The sequence below is a fragment of the Dreissena polymorpha genome, chromosome 3 (genome assembly GCF_020536995.1).
Source record: "Dreissena polymorpha isolate Duluth1 chromosome 3, UMN_Dpol_1.0, whole genome shotgun sequence".
In the NCBI taxonomy this organism is placed as follows: domain Eukaryota; kingdom Metazoa; phylum Mollusca; class Bivalvia; order Myida; family Dreissenidae; genus Dreissena; species Dreissena polymorpha.
Genome location: NC_068357.1, coordinates 119,230,171 through 119,250,913, shown reverse-complemented (window position 1 = coordinate 119,250,913; position 20,743 = coordinate 119,230,171). Strand labels below are relative to the sequence as shown.

The 20,743-nt window shown below is 35.4% G+C and overlaps 1 protein-coding gene across 5 annotated transcripts in view; it reads right to left on the bottom strand.

Annotated features, from left to right (window-relative positions):
• The window catches only part of LOC127871207 (uncharacterized), a 617,936-nt gene extending 601,508 nt beyond the window's left edge, over window positions 1-16,428 (bottom strand). For 2 of the 5 annotated variants that reach the window (XM_052413949.1, XM_052413950.1), the window contains exons 1-3: window positions 15,701-16,428; window positions 1,489-2,471; window positions 290-651 (exon numbers count right to left, since the gene is read on the bottom strand). In XM_052413949.1, coding sequence (XP_052269909.1) covers window positions 299-651; window positions 1,489-2,471; window positions 15,701-16,035 — 1,671 coding nt within the window. In that variant the 5' untranslated portion in view covers window positions 16,036-16,428 and the 3' untranslated portion in view covers window positions 290-298. The remainder of the gene's footprint in view (window positions 1-289; window positions 652-1,488; window positions 2,472-15,700) is intronic. The other 3 variants (XM_052413945.1, XM_052413947.1, XM_052413946.1) reach the window with 2 other exon arrangements.
• Window positions 16,429-20,743: the final 4,315 nt, after the last annotated feature.

The window sequence follows — 20,743 nt, the reverse complement described above, 5'->3', positions numbered from 1 at the left end:
GTTGAAATGCTTTGTTTTTTTCATGCACAGTTTACAAGAACTAAATGTTAGGACCATAATGACACAAATGTTATGACAACATAACATAATATGCATTAGATCTAATGTTCCAACAAAAACCCTCACATTGTATAAGCAGATAACAATATGTGTACATGTACATAAATTATTTGTATCTTTAACTACACACTTTATGTTGTATTGTAACATCACACACTACTATGTTTGTATGCTAAACAACACATTGTAATTAAAATACTAATCACTAATTACAACTACTAATACATACATGTACACACTATTCCACTCTGAACACCAGGATGTTGTCCCCCAGCTGTCCCACAATGATGGATGATGTGGAGCTGCTGTAGCAGACTGACTGTGGGTACCACACTCCATCCTTCTGAGTAGCAAGATTAGCCAGCTTACTCTCTCCCTCCCAGCCCACCTGTAGTACAGTGTTGGGCCGGTTTCCACAGACCAGCGCCTGGCCTGCAGGCGTCACATGGAGACCAGATAGGCTATCTGGTGCTGGGTCTGTGTATGTAGCCAGGAGTGTGCCATCCCTGGCCAGGGTGAGAAGCTTCTGCTGCCTGTATCTGCTGGTGATGTACAGCCTGTCTCCTGTGGGACTCACAGCACACTTGTATACTGCAAAACAGAGTTACATCAAGATATTGAATTACTGTCGATGTTAAATAATCTTATTAAACATACTGCAGTGATATTGTATTACGCATATGTTGCTATATAAAGGCCTTTACACATCTAAAATATATGCATACATTTCAATGATTTAATAGTTAAGCGTGACAATAAACTTCAGTAGCAGAGCTATTGTGTTAACGTTTGACATGTTGAAATGCGACTGGTGAGTTAGATATGAATTGAAGCAAAACAATTACACAGATGGAAACAATTACACATACTGAAACAATTGAACAGTTCTATCAACAGGTAAACATATTGTACATGTACAATCATTTTACAACCACAAAATTAAGACAGGGTCAGAAAGTGTCTCTCTCCCAGGAACTCAGTTTCTATTTATAGACATGCCATGTAGTGACAGTCAAAATACTTTATTACTCATGTTTATAAATCAATATTTCTGAATCTTGTTTTGGCTACAATGTACTGTAGCATTCAAAGGGCACATTGGAGTTATATAACAAATATTTTATAATACATCAGCGGGTTTTCTGCTATTACATCTGAATTTCATTTTATTATTATCTCACAAAGTATATAACTATAATTTATATGGTTATTTTTTTCAAAATAACTAGATAAAGGCCTAATGGGTCAATATTTGTTGATTAAAAAAATAAATCCCAACTCGGTTATTTAGTCGATAAAAATTCCCAAATTTGTCATTGTATGGATTTAAAATAACACAATTTGACTAAACTCCTTTTCTAACAATGGCTAGAAAAATCCCTGTACATAATAGGTATGTTATCAAGATGAATTCACCATGATTCTTACCTGTGTCATAAGCATCTTCATAGAGTCTGCAGACCTGTTTGCCACTCAGTGTGTACTTGAACAGAGCAGTACCAGAGCAGATAAACAGTTCACCCTCGTGGTGGTCAATACCTATACATGTATGTTGTAACTCAAGCTTCCTACCAAGAGTGAGCTGGCTCTGGGTGACTGTAATAAACTGGACATTATGTGTGTTGCTAGCATTATCATCCAGAGCCACCGCAACCTCACTGGGTGTGATCTGACACATGTCCCATACATATTCAGTCACATCACAGTGACTCACCACCTGGTACTGCTGGTTCAGCAGCTTGCACCTCTTATTCTCCCAGTCTGCGACCAGCACCTGCCCATCAGTCAGAACACATATGCCACTGATACAACATACATCTGAATCACTTGGTATTCTCACATTGTGCTTAGTATTACTCTGGACATTAAACGCCTTGCCTGACTTTCCCAGCAGAGTCAGTGCCTGCTGTATTATATGCTTACATTTTATGCTGGCTATAAGGCAGAGCTCCTTATTATCTCCAATTTTCTTAACAATTTCATGGAATTGTGACAAGTCATTGTGAAGACTGGTGCATTTATGAATAGAACTTGTAACTGACCCTTTAATGCTTATAACTTCATCTTTCATCTCGTTAAGTTCCTTCGCAGTAATATTATCAAATTCATTCACGATAGAAACAACATTCCTACATATCTCTTCTTTTAAATATTGCTCATTTCCGCCTGATGTACCCACAGAATTATTATCACATTCATCTATATAAGTATTTAAATTGCCACACATTTGCTCTATCATAACTTCCCTATGTTCATTGTATGTTCTCTGCAATGACTGAATGCTGGCCTCCTTACTGATCTGCAGGGTTTTAATTTCCCCCAGGACAGTTTCCAGTTCCACTGAGAGCCCCTCTGGGCCTGAGGGCTGCGTGTTGGTCAGCTCCAAAATCTGGGTCACTTTACTGCACTGGCTGAAATAAACAATTAATACATGTACATACCAAGGAATAGTCAGTGATATTATGAAATGCTTCAAACAAGTATAAAGTGTCAAATAAAAACATACATGGACAATAAATTAACGCTTCTTGGGCTTAATATGGGGTATATTTGGTTTTTCCCTTTTTCCATCCATCTGCGTGACTTTTCTGTTGTATATAACTCCACATGTATTCCTGCAACTTAACAAGTACAGTAACCAGGCATGTGAGCTAATGCGCACTTCTATATGTTGTTTCTGTTGTTTTCATCATAATTGTAGTAATGTCTTATATTTATACAAAAATGACATTTTAACATATGTGCAGTGTAAAATAAACAGTATTGCTTGCTACAAGAGGACTATCACTTTACATAAATATTTATCATTGTGTAATTTTACCCACATGCATAGTTTGATATGTCTTTTTCAACATACCCAGAGTTATGGCCCTGTTTAGCAAAGAAATCACATTTAAAATTGTGGTGTGAGTAACTCAAAGAGTACAGCTGATAGAGGGATGAACTATTCTTAAAGTATAGCCCACCATGTGAAATTATGCACCTTGATATTTTTTTAAAGTTTTTTTTTACATAAGAAGAGTTATGTGACAATCCCTTTAACCAAACAATATTTTTTCAATTGTGAGAAGCGTTACTCAAATAGAGGGATACTTCTACAGTAACATAGTAATTGTCAGGTTAACTTGTGCAACTCCATGTTTGTTCATAATTTAAAGAGATTTGTGCAGTTGTGGGACAAATTAGATTGTAGAGGTATCCATGTACTAAGAATACATTTCTAGAAGTTAATATTGTTTTCAGTTTTAGTATCATTGTAAACCTTGACCACACTATCCATAATAACACATGCAAGAAAAGATCATAAATGCTCTTCCATGTCTATTCCCAAACTCAGTATGTCCAGTCTAGCCTGTGATGAGCGACTTATGACATGCAACCTGGTCTACTATCTCCCAATATTTGTTGTTGTTATTTAACCTCTTGTGATTATTTTGCTTTTGTTGTTGTCATGTGATCTATTTGTGGCAAAGAAAAGACGCCATTGTTAAATGTTTGAATGGTCAGGTTAGCGTGTGCAACTCCATATGTTTGTTCAAAATGTTCCTAATTATTCTTGAGTTATCATCAGGAAACCATTTTACTGTTTTGAGTCACTGTGACCTTGACCTTTGACCTAGTTACCTGAAAATCAATAGGGGTCATCTGCCAGTGATGATCAATGTACCTATGAAGTTTCATGATCCTAGGCGTAAGCATTCTTGAGTTATCATCCGAAAACCATTTTTCTAAGTTGAGTCACCGTGACATTTTAATTGTCAGGTAAACTCGTGCAACTCCATATGTTTCTTCATAATTTTTTTACATAAATGAAGTTGTCTTCAATGGGTTAAAATTCATGCATTTATTAATGGCAGTACTGTAATATAACTTTTATCATAATTGAAAATCTGCTTAAAATATTATTATGAGTATAACAGGAACTAAAACTGACTACTAAATCTTTATAATTTCATGTTGTATTCTTCTGTGACCTTTGACCTATTGACCTTAAAATGGATTGACCTCTTAATTTTCCTCGATGTAACAGTGCCCCAGATATATAAGCTGCGTATCGGCATTTTTCACCCTATTAAAATGTTTAAATACGCAAAGAAATTCAATATAATGCGTATTGAAAACGCAATCAATTTGACTTATATGCTTATTCTTTAAATTTGATGCGTACGATATGAGTCTCGATCGAAAATGCTTCGCTCAATTTTGGTAATTTTTAATTGGAATAATTATCGTACGGCGGCGAAGATTTTATTCATTCAACAGTGAGCAAGCGCCTGGGTGACGGAGGAGCAAAACAGTCGAAGTTATTCAAACGCTATGCGGACTAAATTTCAAAACAAATTAAGCGTCTGACCAAAATATTTATGACGTGCATTTGTAAAGTGTCTGTACTTTCAGTTTCTATAACGATGCGTAATAAAAATATCCATGTGAGGTCGAAAGACATGCGCGATTGTTGCGCTAAATGTATGTCGATCGCAAACTTTTTCCAACCACGTACAAACAACGCAATCATTTGTGTTATCGATTTCTTATCTACTGTGTATGCAGCAGTTGAAAGAAGCTAGTTGACATCCAAAAACATGACGGAAAGTCCGACTCCGTGATTGAAAAAAACTGTCAAAAGTGGTAAAAGTCATATCCCTGATTAGAAATGGTTTACGTTGATTGGGCAGAAATAAAAGTTGAAATGTGCATACTGCAACCAGTCTGTGCAACAAAAGTAAAGCATACATGAGTTTGAGGTATAAATGTTAATAACATATTTCACCCTTTTTAAAAACTGAAATCACCCTATTTTTCAAAATCAACGGGTGAAAACCCTATTACCCAAATAATTATCTGGGGCACTGATGTAAACATAAAACATGTTGCCTGGCTGTAGGTCAAAGCATTCCCTAGATATATTGTGGAACACAATTGGTCTACGGACCAACGGACTAAAGAACAGATGCAAAGCAAAATAACCCTGCTTCTTACAAACTGGTCCTCTATTTCTAAATATAGTCTGAGTATTAACATTCTAGCCTGTGATAAGCGGCTTATAAAATGAAACCCAGCGATTTTTTTTTCTTCTTTATAAAGTACCTGTAAAAGGTATACTTTCCAAATTGAAGAAAAACTACGAAATTCCAAATTGCTGTCTGAAAATTCCCAAAAAGAAAGGCAAATTCATTCATTTTTTTTTTTCAAAAAGTGCTTTTTCTGCAAGTTAACAAACAAGTACAAGAGGGCCATGATGGCCCTGTATCGCTCCACTGCTGAAAAAGGCTGAAAATATTCTTGGTGTGTGCAAATACTTAAATATAGGCCCTATTTAAGCAAATGTACACTTTTTGACCCCTGGGCTAGGTCAAATTTAACCCCAGGGGCATAATTTGAGCAAACTTTGTAGAGGACTACTATATCTCACTACATACGAAATGTGGTAGCCCTAGGTCCTAGAGTTAAGGACAAGAATATTTTGAAAGTTTTCACAAAATAAGCAAGATATAAGCGTACATGTAATATGTTTGTAAAAGCATTCAAACATAATACACAATAGCACTTGTCATCAGCAAAATTTCAATAGCAACTTATATACCAATTATGGCCATACAACTTTTACAGTTAGCACTTTGAAGGCTTTTTTTACCTGACCCGAAAAAATATTATCCTTAAACAATTGACATGTGTTGAAAACCATATAGCATATCCCTTTATGCTATGTACTTTCAGAGCTCCAGATAAGGGTCGTATTTTCGTAATTACGAATTATTTACAAGTCTGTTACGTATTTATTTTAAAATCTTGTCGTACCATTAAGAATTACAAAATCAAGTTACGAATATTATTTTTACATCAGTTCGTATCGATTTTTATTGAGTTCTTTTCGCTTATTAAAGATCTTTGCGGTGCTTATATAGAATGGTGATCGGGTTTGTTTAACAAAGCGCATTATTTCCAATAAAAGCGGCGTATACAGTTTATCTGTTAAAAAACAATGGCGGCTTTGAAGGATGACCTTGATCTTGTGAAGGATGACCTTGACATTGACCTTTCACCACTCAAAATGTGCAGCTCCATGAGATACACATGCATGCCAAATATCAAGTTGCTAAATTCAATATTGCAAAAGTATTCATAAAATAAGCGATTTGGGCCAAATATATTTGACCTCTGACCTTGAAGGATGACCTTGACCTTGACCTTTCACCACTCAAAATGTGCAGCTCCATGAGATGCACATGCATGCCAAATATCAAGTTGCTATCTTCAATAATGCAAAAGTATTTATAAAATAAGCGATTTGGGCCACATATATTTGACCTCTGACCTTGAAGGATGACCTTGACCTTTCACCACTCAAAATGTGCAGCTACATGAGATACACATGCATGCCAAATATCAAGTTGCTATCTTCAATATTGCAAAAGTATTCATAAAATGAGCGATTTTGGCCATATATATTTGACCTTTGACCTTGAAGGATGACCTTGACCTTTCACCACTCAAAATGTGCAGCTTTATGAGATACACATGCATGCCAAATATGAAGTTGCTATCTTCAATATAGCAAAAGTTATTGCAAAATGTTAAAGTTGGCGCAAACAGACAGACCAACAGACAGGGCAAAAACATTGAAAGAGTGGAAGGGACAAGCTCCGTGGCTAATCGTTGAAAAGATTGAATGGGAGACCCGGTCACCAGTTTAATTGTGAAATATGTAAAAAGTCATCTAAGGCATGCAATCTAAGCACAGTTTTAGCATATGAAGGTATTTGAAAAATAAAATTGTATAATACTGAAAAGACACTGTTGAGCTCGTATAAATAAAGTTGCTAGAATGTTTATTTTGATTTTTTTTGCATGAAAATAACCATTATTATATATTTTTTGGTCATTTAGAAAAAATAAGAATATTTTCCAAAACTTAGTAGTAACGTTAAGAATAAAATTTCAGAGTTAAGAATTATTTTTGAAAATCTGGTAGTAATTTAAGAATTTCACAAAACCTATCTGGAGCTCTGTACTTTGTGAAACAATTGTTTTAATGTATGAAACCAATTTGTGAACATTATTATCTGTCTACTCCAAATTAACATTGACCAACTCTAAAAAAAACTATTTTGGTAATAAATAATATTTATTTCATACAATATTTGTATACATATTCTCAAATATCATTGCTAGCGAATCAGAAAGTTTCAATAGGTCATCATTCCGAAAAAAATGAGTTAATGGTTTTGTGTAGAAGCGTAGTGTTGAGCACCCGCTTACAGTTTACAGTTTTAAATTATACTATGTTAATATGAAAGAAGTGGTTTCATTTTTTTTTGGATGCTTGATCTACATTACAGCCAACGCAGAACAAACATAATCTGCGGCTACACCACGGCCCAAAATTTAGTATGTGGCGGCCGTGTCAAGTGTTCACGCGGCGTATTGCTGAGGCACTCGGCATCAATCTGCGCAACTATGCCGAGTCTGTTTTAACCTCGCGTACTTTCACGGAGTAAATCCGCCGCATACTACGCGACAGATTGAGTGAAAAGATATACAGCTACATGTACATTTGTGTAGCATAGAAACCTAGATTTATGCTACTTTCATATTTATTATTTTCACGTTTTAATAAGCGATATGGCACGTAGTGCGCTTAAACAAATTATTGTTGAATAAATTACTCACAATGTTAATGTTTCGTTCCATTCTGAAATGAGCTTTCTTAAATTTGTAATCCGCAACACGCTTCCGAATTTTAATGCTAATGCTACATTAACAAATTCTAGCTTCAAATAAACAGTGCTAAAATATCCTTTGTCTCCATAAAAAGAGCGCGAAAATTATGCAGACATGTACAACGTCGCATGGAAAGTTTGGGTGTATTTTGTGTTGTATAAAAACATTCATCACGTCAGGCGATTTATGCGTGTTCAATGGGGAAAAAAAACGCCCCGATTGGGCGATATTTCATAACATCTTTAAATGGTAACAAACGCCAAAATGTACTTGATACTTAAGAATAATTGCGAATATGTGTGTGTCTTGAGCACTTTTATCGTAAATATTTACCGGAATTTCCTTTAAAACTGTAATATACGGGATTATCGGGTAATGATTAGCGATATCAACTGTATAATATAAACAAAATTAAACTAATTTATATACACATAGTCAAACAATAGTAATAATAAGCTGATAATTAACAAAACAACAATTAAGTGTTGGTTATTGATGTGGCTTCAAACTGCTAATTGTCTCAGCTAAAATATAATAGCAAAAACAACAAGCAATTATAAATCAACCAACTGCTGGATTCTTGACCACTCGTATGTGCCAACACATAATTACGTGACATTTATGTGTGAAATACAAACACTATGGGCAGGAAACAAACTAACTTGGCCAGCCACATTAAATGTGCTTATATGCTAATACATGTTGTCGTAAAAATTAAACCCTAAACAAATATGTCATTTTAATATAAAGACAATAATCATACAGTGCAATAAACATACACAAAGTAATTTAAAGTACTTAAGCCGATTCTATAAATGACGATGGCAAATGATTATTGGAATTTTATAAATACATGCCTGTGATAATCGTATTTTGTTTTAAATAATTCGATTTTTTTTATTTGCATTCTTTTAAAATAATAATTATTTATATCCGGATGACAGCAATTTCTTTAGAAATGGGAATGCAATCACTAAAAACAAAACAGCATGTTTTTTTATTAACTAATTTATCTATTTTGAATCTGGGCGCATTAAATTAATTATGATTTTAAATATAATTATAATTGTTCTTTTAAATTTCTTTGACTAACTTATCATTTAAAAAAGATTTTGATTTGAAGATGCGCATGCCGGACTCGGCGTCATGTCGCGGATCGCTGCTTGCCTCGGCATGTCTCGGCGGAAAGATGCGAAGCTTCGCTGCGAAATGCTTCAATGGCCGACTTGGCATCGACTCGTTGCGCATTGCCGCCGCTGATCGCAAAATAATTATGTTTGTTCCACGTTGGCTGTACTGTAATTAATCTATTCTATTTTTTTTTAAACTTTGATCATTTTTTCCTCTTTGTTCTTTTTTTTTGGTACGAATGTCTTAAAATTTCACCCATAATGTATTAGTCAAAGATTGTTGATGAATGTCCCATAAGTGGTTTAAATGCAATGCCAAAAGCTTGAATAATGACAATAAGGATAAATCCAGAAATAAGCATTAGTGAAAAATATAATTGCCACCTAAGGCAAATGTGAAGTAAAGTACAAATGGACGGATTGGTCAATCAATATATACCTCACACAAAGTGTTCTGCCGTGAATTTTTACTGTTGGGGACATGGACCCTTTAGGGTTAAAAAAGTGGGGACAAAAAGGAACAAGGGCTGTTTGTAAAACATGCATGCTCCCCATATGGGCTCTCAGTTGTAGTGACAGCCATTTTGTAAATATGTTTTTTGTCACTGTGACCTTGACCTTTGACCTTGTGCCCTGAAAATCAATAGGGTCATCTGCCAGTCATGATCAATGTACCTATGAAGTTTCATGATCCTAGCCATAAGCTTTCTTGAGTTATCATCCGGAAACCATTTTACTATTTCAGGTCACTGTGACCTTGACCTTTGACCTAGTGACCTGAAAATCAATAGGGGTCATCTGCCAGTCATGATCAATCTACCTATTAAGTTTCATGATCCTAGGCATAAGCGTTCTTGAGTTATCATCCGGAAACCATTTTACTATTTCGGGTCACCGTGACATTGACCTATGACCTAGTGACCTGAAAATCAATAGGGGTCATCTGCTAGTCATGATCAATCTACCTATCAAGTTTCATGGTCCTAGGCATAAGCGTTCTTGAATTATCATCCGGAAACCATTTTACTATTTCGGGTCACCGTGACCTTGACCTTTGACCTTGTGACCTGAAAATCAATAGGGGTCATCTGCTAGTCATGATCAATCTACCTATCAAGTTTCTTGATCCTATGCATAAGCGTTCTTGAATTATCATCCGGAAACCATTTTACTATTTTGGGTCAGTGACCTTGACCTTTGACCTAGTGACCTCAAAATCAATAGGGGTCATCTGCGAGTCATGATCAATGTACCTATGAAGTTTCATGATCCTAGGCCAAAGCGTTCTTGAGTTATCGTCTGACAACCACCTGGTGGACGGACCGACCGACCGACATGAGCAAAGCAAGATACCCCCTCTTCTTCGAAGGGGGGCATAAAAATATGGGGACAGAGAAATATATTTGTAGCAGAATTTAATTTTCAGAAACTAATTATATTTTACTTGCACTCTTAAAGGGGCCTTTTCACAGATTTTGGCATTTTTTAACTTATTCATTAAATGCTTTATATTGATAAATGTAAACATTGGATCGTAAAAGCTCCAGTAAAAAATCAAGAAAAAAATTAAAAAAAGGAAAAGAACATTGCCCGGAGCAGGTTTCGAACCAGTGACCCTTGGAGTCCTGCCAGAGTCCTGAAGTAAAAACGCTTTAGCCTACTGAGCTATTCCGCCGAGTACACATTCTTGACGTATTTTATACCTTATATAAGCAATCTTCGTAGTTTCACAAAATTTAACGATAAAAACAGAACTCTCCAAAATATTCAATCGTTTCGCGTTGCAATGCTTTATAATTTTTAGGTTTTAAAATCCTCAAAAGATGCATATAATGGCTATATTAGAGCATGGTTAATGTTCAGTATTACTGTTTCCTCACAAATATCATAACTAAAACGAAAACTTACGAATCTGAAACAACTTTTTTCAATTTTGTCAATTTACCAAAGCGTGAAAAGATCCCTTTAAATTTGCTTGTTTTCCACAGGAGGTAACATTCTAATTCAACCATGAATATTTAAAAAACTTTTTAAAACTGTCAAACAATAGTCATCATATTTACAAAACTTTCAACAGATTTATGGTCATTACACTCAGCATTGCGTGTCAAAGTACTAATTCGATAATTAGAATTACCGATAGTTAAGGCGTTTTTTTGGGCTTCATGCACAAAGTGTATGTCATTTTGTTGTTGTCAAACAGTGACCAATACAATTTTCGAAGCCAATTTGCTTGGAACGTATGTTTAGGGCCAGGGGTAGACTTTTTTGTCATTGCTAAGGATGTTGGGACTTGGGGAGACTCTGTTGGGGTGTTGTTATTATTATCGTCATATTTTCTAATTTGACTTGCCGGAGTACAAAAACTAAAATGGATTTTGTTTTCTTCGGCCGGTCACTGTCCGCCATTTTGATTGGTTGTTATAATCTTAACTTACCAATGCAATAAAGTGTTATTAAAGTAAATTTACCATTGGCTGCAAAATGACGTCACGTCCAATGAAATAATTCGTTTTGATTACACACTCACTCGATTACTTTACCGACTTACCAATTTCATTGATTATTTTTAATTACTAATTCCTGTGCGCTCGCGGACCCATATACGGAAAACGGGTGGGGACAAATCTTTTATTTTTGCACCAATGACGCAAGGGCGCATCCACGGCAGAACACTGCTCACACATCAATCAAGGCCGGGGCATACACACTATTGACTGATAAAATCCTAACAAGGGCTGTTTGTAAAACACACATGCCCCCAAATGGGATGTCAGATGCAGTGGCAGCCATTGTGTGATTAAGTTAGAAACCATTTTACTGCTTCAGGTCACTGTGACTTGACCTTTGACCAAGTGACCTGAAAATCAAAAAGGGTCATCTGCCATCTGTCATAATCAATGACCCTACGATCCTAGGCATAAGCGTTCTTGAGTTCTCATCCAGAAACCATTTTACTATTTCGGGTCACCGTGACCTTGACCTTTGACCTAGTGACCTGAAAGTTGCTAATCCACCGATAATTACGAGTAACACCCATATTATATAAACTGGAATCACAGTTCATTTTTTATACTAACAAGTCATAATACTACACATAAACATTAAGAAAACACATTTCCTCAATGAGATATATAAATTATCCGAGTAGAATTAAATTGCTAAGTCATGACCTTCGACATTGTAAATGGCAGACGTATTGTAAATTAACATTGAACCCGCGTTCAATTAAAAAATGGCGATTCAAATTACAAGTAATGGTGATTCAATAATGGAGAAAGCATTAACTGGATGTAACAAACATTTGATAAGGTTTGTTAAACCTGATAACAACAAGGAAAATTTGGATGATTAAAGTTAAACTACTACTGGTAAGGCATTCTTAAGTGTATATATTTCGGACATGTATAGTAATGGGATCAACAGTAATAGATATACAAGATGTTCCATGCATTAAGATTGTGTTTTTGTACAAAAGCTATCATAGGGATGATGATAATAAAATGAGGATAAATATAGGATGGAACGGTGCTACTGGTACATATCTTAATTTACTTATGTGTCAAAGACTTAAATGTGTTATGATGAAGTAGATTTTAATGAGCATTTATTGTTTTTACAAATAAACATAGTATAGTGATAGAAATAATAAAAAGTTGTAAAATAAACATGTTTTGTTTTTGAAAAACTTAAAGTCGATATTGTTCACACAAATTATTGATATTGTGTCCTTATCTTTGTGTACCAATTCATTAAAATATGTTGTGTTATTTATCATGGTATTTTTATTTAATAAAGCAGCATAACTTTTTAAGATATTGTGTTACTCTTAGAGCATATTTTTATTTAAAAAAATGAATAATACAGACAAAAACACAATAAACTCGCTTCAAAATTGACCCCAGCATTTTTCAATTTGATTCCTCAAAATTTCAGCCCAGGGGTCATTAACTTCTGGTTTTTAAAATCTATTTAAATCCTTCATGATCGGTCCTTGAAGTGATTTTTTACAATTTTTCTTATCCGAGTCCTGGGACTCCATAACCTGCAAATCTAAGACTCCTTGAATCGAAAAAACGAGTCAGGGGTTTTCCTCGCTTCATTGGAAAGAGGCCCTAGCCTATGGATTTTGGGAAGAATTCTCGCTAAAATTACTGCTTTGGGAAATGAAAAAGCTGGTGTAAGTAAGGATCTTTGGAAAACTGCACGATTTTAATGAAATTTTTAATTGGGAAGGGGCCTTTAATAGGCTCCTGATATATAAGGCTGAAAACCGCTGCTACTGCGATTCCAAGTATTAAACTTTTTTTTTTTTTTTGAAGATTCTATGCATTTTTGGGACTCGCATAACTCAAAACTTTGCATCCCCAGATATTTTTGTGAGTCCAGGACGCAGGACTCACGGTAAAAAAAATGAGTGTCCTCGATGCTCTCAAATTGTGTCACCTGATTCACACATGTTCAATAGGAATTCCCCCATCCCACAAATAAATTTGTACAGTACAGCCAAGGCGGCACAAACATAATCCGCGGCTACGCCACGGCCAGATTATTAGTACGCGGCGGCCGAATCGTGTGTTCACGCGGCGTATCGCTGTGGCACTCGGCATGGATCCCCGCAACGACGCAGAGTCTGTATTAACCTCGCGTACTTTCGCGGAGTAAATCCGCCGCATATGTACGCAGCAGATTGAGTGAAAAGATATCCACCTACATGCACATACATGTATGTGTAGCGTAGAATTAATTACACGCAACTGTTAATGTTTCGTACGATTATCATTCTTAAATTTGTAATCCAAAACACACTTCCAAATTTTAATGCTTATGCGACCTTTGGCAAATTCTAGCGTCAAATAAACAGTGCTAAAATATCCTTTGTTTCTTAAAAAGCGCGCGAAAATTATGCAGACATGTAGAACGTCGTTTGGAAAGTTTGGGTGTATTTTGTGTTGTATAAATACACGAACATCACGTCAGGCGTAAATCGCGTGTTCAGTGGGAAAAAAACGCCCCGATTAGACGTTATTTCATCATCTCTATGAATAGTAACAAATGCCAAAATGTATATGATACTTAAGGAAATATCGAGAATGTTTGTGTATCGTAAATATTTACCAGCATTTGCTTTAAAACTGGAATATACGGGATTATCGGGTAATTAGTAGCGATATTAACTGCATAATATGAACAAAATAAAACGTGTTTATATACGCATATTCAAACAATAGTTATAATAAGCTGATAATAAACAAAACAACAAATACGTCGTCACCGTCTTGATTATTGATGTGGCTTCAAACTGCTAATTTTCTCAGCTTAAATATAATAGCAAAATCAACATGCAATTAATTTATAAATCCACCATATGCTGGAGCCTTGACCACTCGTATGTGCGAAAACATAATAACATGACCTTGTATATGTGTGAAATACATACACTACGGGCGGGAAACAAACTTTATTGGCCAGACACATTAACTATGCTTACATGTATATGCTAATACAATCCGCGCACAATAAATTTATTATGATTTTAATTAATATTATAACAATCTCTTGCACGACGGTCACATTACATTCACCTCTGTGTTGGGCTCAGAACGGACTATTGCTATGAAAGCGTCTCATTCATGTCATGATCATTCGAAGCGTTCATCATTGAGGTTACAGTATACTAAACAATCTCTTGCACGACGGTTACATTGCATTAACTGCATTAAAGAAAACCATCTCATACCATGATATCTTATATCAGGCTTAATTAATTATTAAAATTGATATGTTTTTTTTATGTTAAGAAACCAACATACATAAATACGTCGAAACAATGCCTAACGTCACTGAATAAAAAATATGTACAATTGTTTACATTTGTGAAGTGCGTGGAATGATTACATCTGTGTAAATGGGCAATAAAATAGTTCCAAAGAGTTGCATTAAAACTCACAAGTTTTTGCACGATTTTTCGTACATTTAAAAGTCATATTTCTTAATTAAATGCATGCGATCTTAAATATCCACACAAATATACATTGTATGCGTTTGTTCGGTTTTAGCTATTTGGTAGACAAAATGGCGTGCTGAGCCTTATGCAGAGTTGTATGTGAGAGCAAGGAACGACAACTCTGCGTGGAGATTGATTATTATAATAGTTCTTTCAAAATTTGTTAACTACATGTAACTAATAATTTTAAAAAGATTTTTTATTTCATGATGCGCATCGACTCGGCATCATGTAGCGGATCGCGGCATGCCTCGGCGGACAGATGCGAAGTTTTGCGGCGAAATGCGACTTGCCGCCGCATACTGACGCGGCTTCAACGTCTGACGCGGCATCGACTTGTTTCGCCTTGCCGCCGCGGATCGAGAAATACGTTTGTTCCGCTTTGGCTGTACTGTATATGCACAAATAAATTTGTATATGCACTCGTGTAAAATGGCGGACATTTGAGTTTATGAAATTCTTTGACACATTCATTGGCCGTATTTTGGTTTTGAAAATATAAATCGTAATAATACTGGATTATCCGGTAATGGATAGAGTTGGAACATGAAAAGATCTATCAATAGTATATGTTTATTTATAGATTTAAGGAACATGTTTGTATCCATCGAAATCACAATCATTAGGGTCTATTAAAATTATGAAATAAAAGTGGGACTTCAAAATTTATGTTTGGGATGTCCAAAATTTATGGTTTGGAAGTCAGGACTTCCAACTTTTAAAAGCTAGCGAAAGCGCTGTTAATTATTAATAACTAAAGGAATATAAATGTGTGAGATACCTGTGAATTGTTCCAACACATGTAGAGCAGCACAGCTGACGGTGGTCATAGCAAAACTGTGTCAGTGTTTCATCCTCATGCACCTCACACTTCCTGAGAAAATCTTCCACTGCCTTAGAAACTGGCCATTTCTTAATATCCTCCCTTCCACATGTCATATGTTTTGTAAAAAACTGACTATGCAGGATAACACATTTTTTACAATAAAACCCTTCACATTTTTCACAATAAATGTCTGCAGATTCCGTAAGATTCTGCTCTAAACAACGTGTGCAAGAAAAGTCTCCAACCATACGCAAACGTTTTGGAACCGAAGACAATGAATCTGTTGCCATTTTGTTACTGTTTATAATGTTAAAACCTTTTTTTTCAAATCGTTCAAGTATATTTCTTGTGAAATATGAAAGAAATAAAGCTAGTTCCAAAAGTTTATCAAACTAAGAAGTTAAAATTAACACTGAAACACAGATGAATTCAAACACAAGATGTGCGATAAAACTTTTCAACCAAAGGCCAACGTTTCACAACATTAGACAATGAACCTGTCGCCAATTTTGATACTCTAGTGTATTAAGTTTTACATGTTAAAGTACATGCAGTTAAAGTATAATTCTGTTAAAATAGTCTATAATACTGTAACCCAGATGGTTACGGCTGTGTTGTATCCCAATAAACAAGACATCATAAATAAGATAGTTCACAGTTCACTTCTTTTAATAATGTAGGAATGCTTTTCAGTCCTTTATGAAATACATGCAGATGAAAATTGATATAGCAGTTAATCCGACAGTATAAATCAGGATCTGAAATATATAAAACAATAAAATGCTTAACAATAAAACAATAGTTCTGTTCTAGTGGCCTTAACATTTATTTTATATGACTCAACTACTCATAAGATTTAGGTACAACAATGACAAAAATAATCATAAATACACAAACGCAGCATCAAAAACCTTAAAAACAAGGGATGTTTGTAAAACATGCATGCCCCCCATATGGGCTGTCAGTTGTAGTGGCAGCCATTGTGTGAATACGTTCTTTGGCACTGTGACCTTGACCTTTGACCTAGTGACCTGAAAATCAATAGGGGTCATCTGCGAGTCATGATAAATGTACCTATTAAGTTTCATGATCCTAGGCATAGGCTTTCTTGAGTTATCATCCGGAAACCACTTTACTGTGTCAAGTCACCGTGGCCTTTGACCTAGTGACCTGAAAGTCAATAGGGGTCATCGGCCAGTCATGATCAATGTACCTATGAAGTTTCATGATCGTAGGCGTAGGCGTTCTTGAGTTATCATCCGGAAAACATTTTTCTAAGTTGAGTCACCGTGACCTTGACCTTTGACCTAGTGACCTGAAAATCAATAGGGGTCATTTGCGAGTCATGATCAATGTACCTATGAAGTTTCATGATCCTAGGCATAAGCTGAGTTATCATCCAGAAACCATTTTGCTATTTCGGGTCACCGTGACCTTGACCTTTGACCTAGTGACCTGAAAATCTATAGGGGTCATCTGCGAGTCATGATCAATGTACTTATGAAGTTTCATGATCCTAGGCGTAAGCGTTCTTGAGTTATCATCTGGAAACCATTTTTCAAAGTTGAGTCACTGTGACCTTGACCTTTGACCTAGTGACCTGAAAATCAATAGGGGTCATTTGCAAGTCATGATCAATGTTCCTATGAAGTTTCATGAGCCTAGGCATAAGCGTTCTTGAGTTATCATCCAGAAACCATTTAACTGATTCGAGTCAGTGTGACCTTGACCTTTGACCTAGTGACCTGAAAATCAATAGGGGTCATCTGCGAGTCATGATCAATGTACCTATGAAGATTCATGATCCTAGGTGTAAGCGTTCTTGAGTTATCATCAGGAAACCATCTGGTGGACGGACTGACGGACCGATTATCTCTCAAAAATAAATAAATTTTTGTATTTGAGGGGGGTATAATGTGGGGTATGGTAATTTATTAGATGATCTTTCAAAAATAAATAAACCGCTTCGCCATGAGCGCATGATACGCCCGTCGTTCGCCAATGAAGTAGTAAGGTAATAAATAACCCTTTGAATAATTTTTTTACTTCAGTTTATTTGTATTTGAATACATGGTTTATTTTATAAGTACATGAACATGGAGCGCCGTCTCCTTGACATTCATACCATATCTTTTTTTGAGTATATGTATGCATTTCTTTAGAGGATATGGAGTTGAAGTAAACCTGTTATAGATATTTTGACCAATAATAAAAGAGAAATGTAGATGGGTAAGTGGTAGTGTACAATCGGAATAGAAAAAAGCTCACCTTGTTCAATTTTTCAGGGATACTAAAAAAAAAAAAAAAAAAATCCATCGAAGGATATTTGAGCTACAGTAGGACATTCAATGAAATCACGAAATTTTGACGAACAAAGTCCCATAACTCTGGAACGACAATTCAGAATTCCGTCAAAAACGAAAGGGGATCAGGGTTTATCAATATTAAGATTGTGTTAAAATTTGAAGAAAATCTGTCAAAGGATATTTGACGTAGCGTACGACATTAACAGACGGACGGACGGACGGCTACGGTAGGACATTCAATGAAATCACGAAATTTTGACGAACAAAGTCCCATAACTCTGGAACGACAATTCAGAATTCCGTCAAAAACGAAAGGGGATCAGGGTTTATCAATATTAAGATTGTGTTGAAATTTGAAAAAAATCCATCGAAGGATATTTGAGCTACAGTAGGACATTCAATGAAATCACGAAATTTTGACGAACAAAGTCCCATAACTCTGGAACAACAATTCAGAATTCCGTCAAAAACAAAAGGGGATCAGGGTTTATCAATATTAAGATTGTGTTAAAATTTGAAGAAAATCTGTCAAAGGATATTTGACGTATCGTACGACATTAACAGACGGACGGACAGACGGACGCGGGGTATACCATAATACGTCCCGTCATAGACGGGCGTATAAAAAAGGATTTTTTAAAATTGTTTTTGGGAGGGGAGGGGGGGGGGGGGGGGGCAGGGATTCTGGGTTGGGGCGTGGGGTATTGTTCGGGTGGAATCCATTGTTGTATTCAGTAAAGTGCTGTTTTGTCAAAGTATTAATACAATCTTATCATAAATAAAGAAGTTATGGCAATTTAACTAAAATTTACTCTTGACCTTGAGAGTCATGGTCATTCAAAGGTAAAGGTCAAATTGAACTTGGCAGGTACAGTACCCTCATAATGGTAAGAAAATATTTGAAGTTTGAAAGCAATTGCTTTGATACTTTATAAGTCAAGTGGATCTAAACACAAAATTTAACAAAATATTCAGTAACTAAGACAACAAGAGCTTGTCACAGTAGTGCCAAATCCCCGCCGAAATGCGTTTGCTTGTATGACAACATTTGTTTTAGAGAGAAGAATAATATTTGTAAAAACAAATAAAGGGAGATGATTCATTATGCTCCAGACAAAAATTTACTTTAAAATTAAATAAAGGGATATAATTCAAACACTAAGGTAGATAGAGTTATGGTTCTTAGTCACTGCACTTCTCCTACTTGCCATCTGTTTAAGTTTGAAGTTTCAAGTAAATCCCTTCAGTAGATTTAGAGTTATGCTCCTGAGAGTTGTGGTTCTTGGTCACTGCACTTCTCCTAGTTGCCATATGTTTATATTTCAAGTTTCAAGTAAATCCCTTTAGTACATTAAGAGTTATGCTCCGGACAAAATTTACTTTAAAGTTATATAAAAGAGGAGATAATTCAAAAACTAAGGTAGATAGGGTTATGGTTCTTGGTCACTGCACTTCTCTTAGTTGCCATCTGTTTATATTTCAAGTTTCAAGTAAATCCCTTCAGTAGATTTAGAGTTATGCTCCGGACAAATATGTACTTTAAAATTATATAAAAGGGGAGATAATTCAAAAACTAAGGTAGATAGAGTTGTGGTTCTTGGTCACTGCACTTCTCCTAGTTGCAATCTGTTTATATTTAAAGTTTCAAGTAAATCCCTTCAGTAGATTTCCAGTTATGCTCCGGACAAAAAATTAATTGAAAATCATATAAAAGGGGAGATAATTCAAAAACTAAGGTAGATAGAGTTGTGTTTCTTGGTAACTGCACTTCTCCTAGTTGCCATCTGTTTATATTTCAAGTTTCAAGTAAATCCCTTCAGTAGATTTAGAGTTATGCTCCAGACAAAAATGTACTTTAAAATTTTATAAAAGGGGAGATAATTCAAAAACTAAGGTTATGTTGTGGTTCTTGGTCACTGCACTTCTCCTAGTTGCCATCTGTTTATATTTCAAGTTTCAAGTAAATCCCTTCAGTAGATTTAGAGTTATGCTCCGGACAAAAATTTATTTTAAAATCATATAAAAGGGGAGATAATTCAAAAACTAAGGTAGATAGAGTTATGGTTCTTGGTCACTGCACTTCTCCTAGTTGCCATCTGTTTATATTTCAAGTTTCAAGTAAATCCCTTCAGTAGATTTAGAGTTATGCTCCGGACAAAAATTTACTTTAAAATCATATAAAAGGGGAGATAATTCAAAAACTAAGGTAGATAGAGTTATGGTTCTTGGTCACTGCACTTTTCCTAGTTGCCATCTGTTTATATTCTAAGTTTAAAGTTAATCCATTGAATAGATTTGGAGTTGTGCTCCGGACAAAGTTTCAGCCGGACGGACAGACAGACGGACAGACGGACAGGACCAATTACTATATCCCCTCCGAAAAAAATTTCGGCGGGGATAAAAAAGGGCCATTATTCTTACAAATGCTTGATAAAATTGTCTGCTTTTGTTTATAGGTTGGGTCATGTTGGTAAAGAAGTTTGCAAAATATGAAAGCAATATGTCAAGGGACAATGAAAATATTTGAGGTGGTACGCAAATTTTAACATAGATTTATCAATAATATGCATATTCTAAGTAACAAAAGGGCCATAATTCTTACAAAATGCTTGATACAGTTGTCAGCTCTTGTTTATAGGTTGAGGTCATGTTGGTAAAGAAGTATGCAAAATATTAAAGCAATATGTCAAGG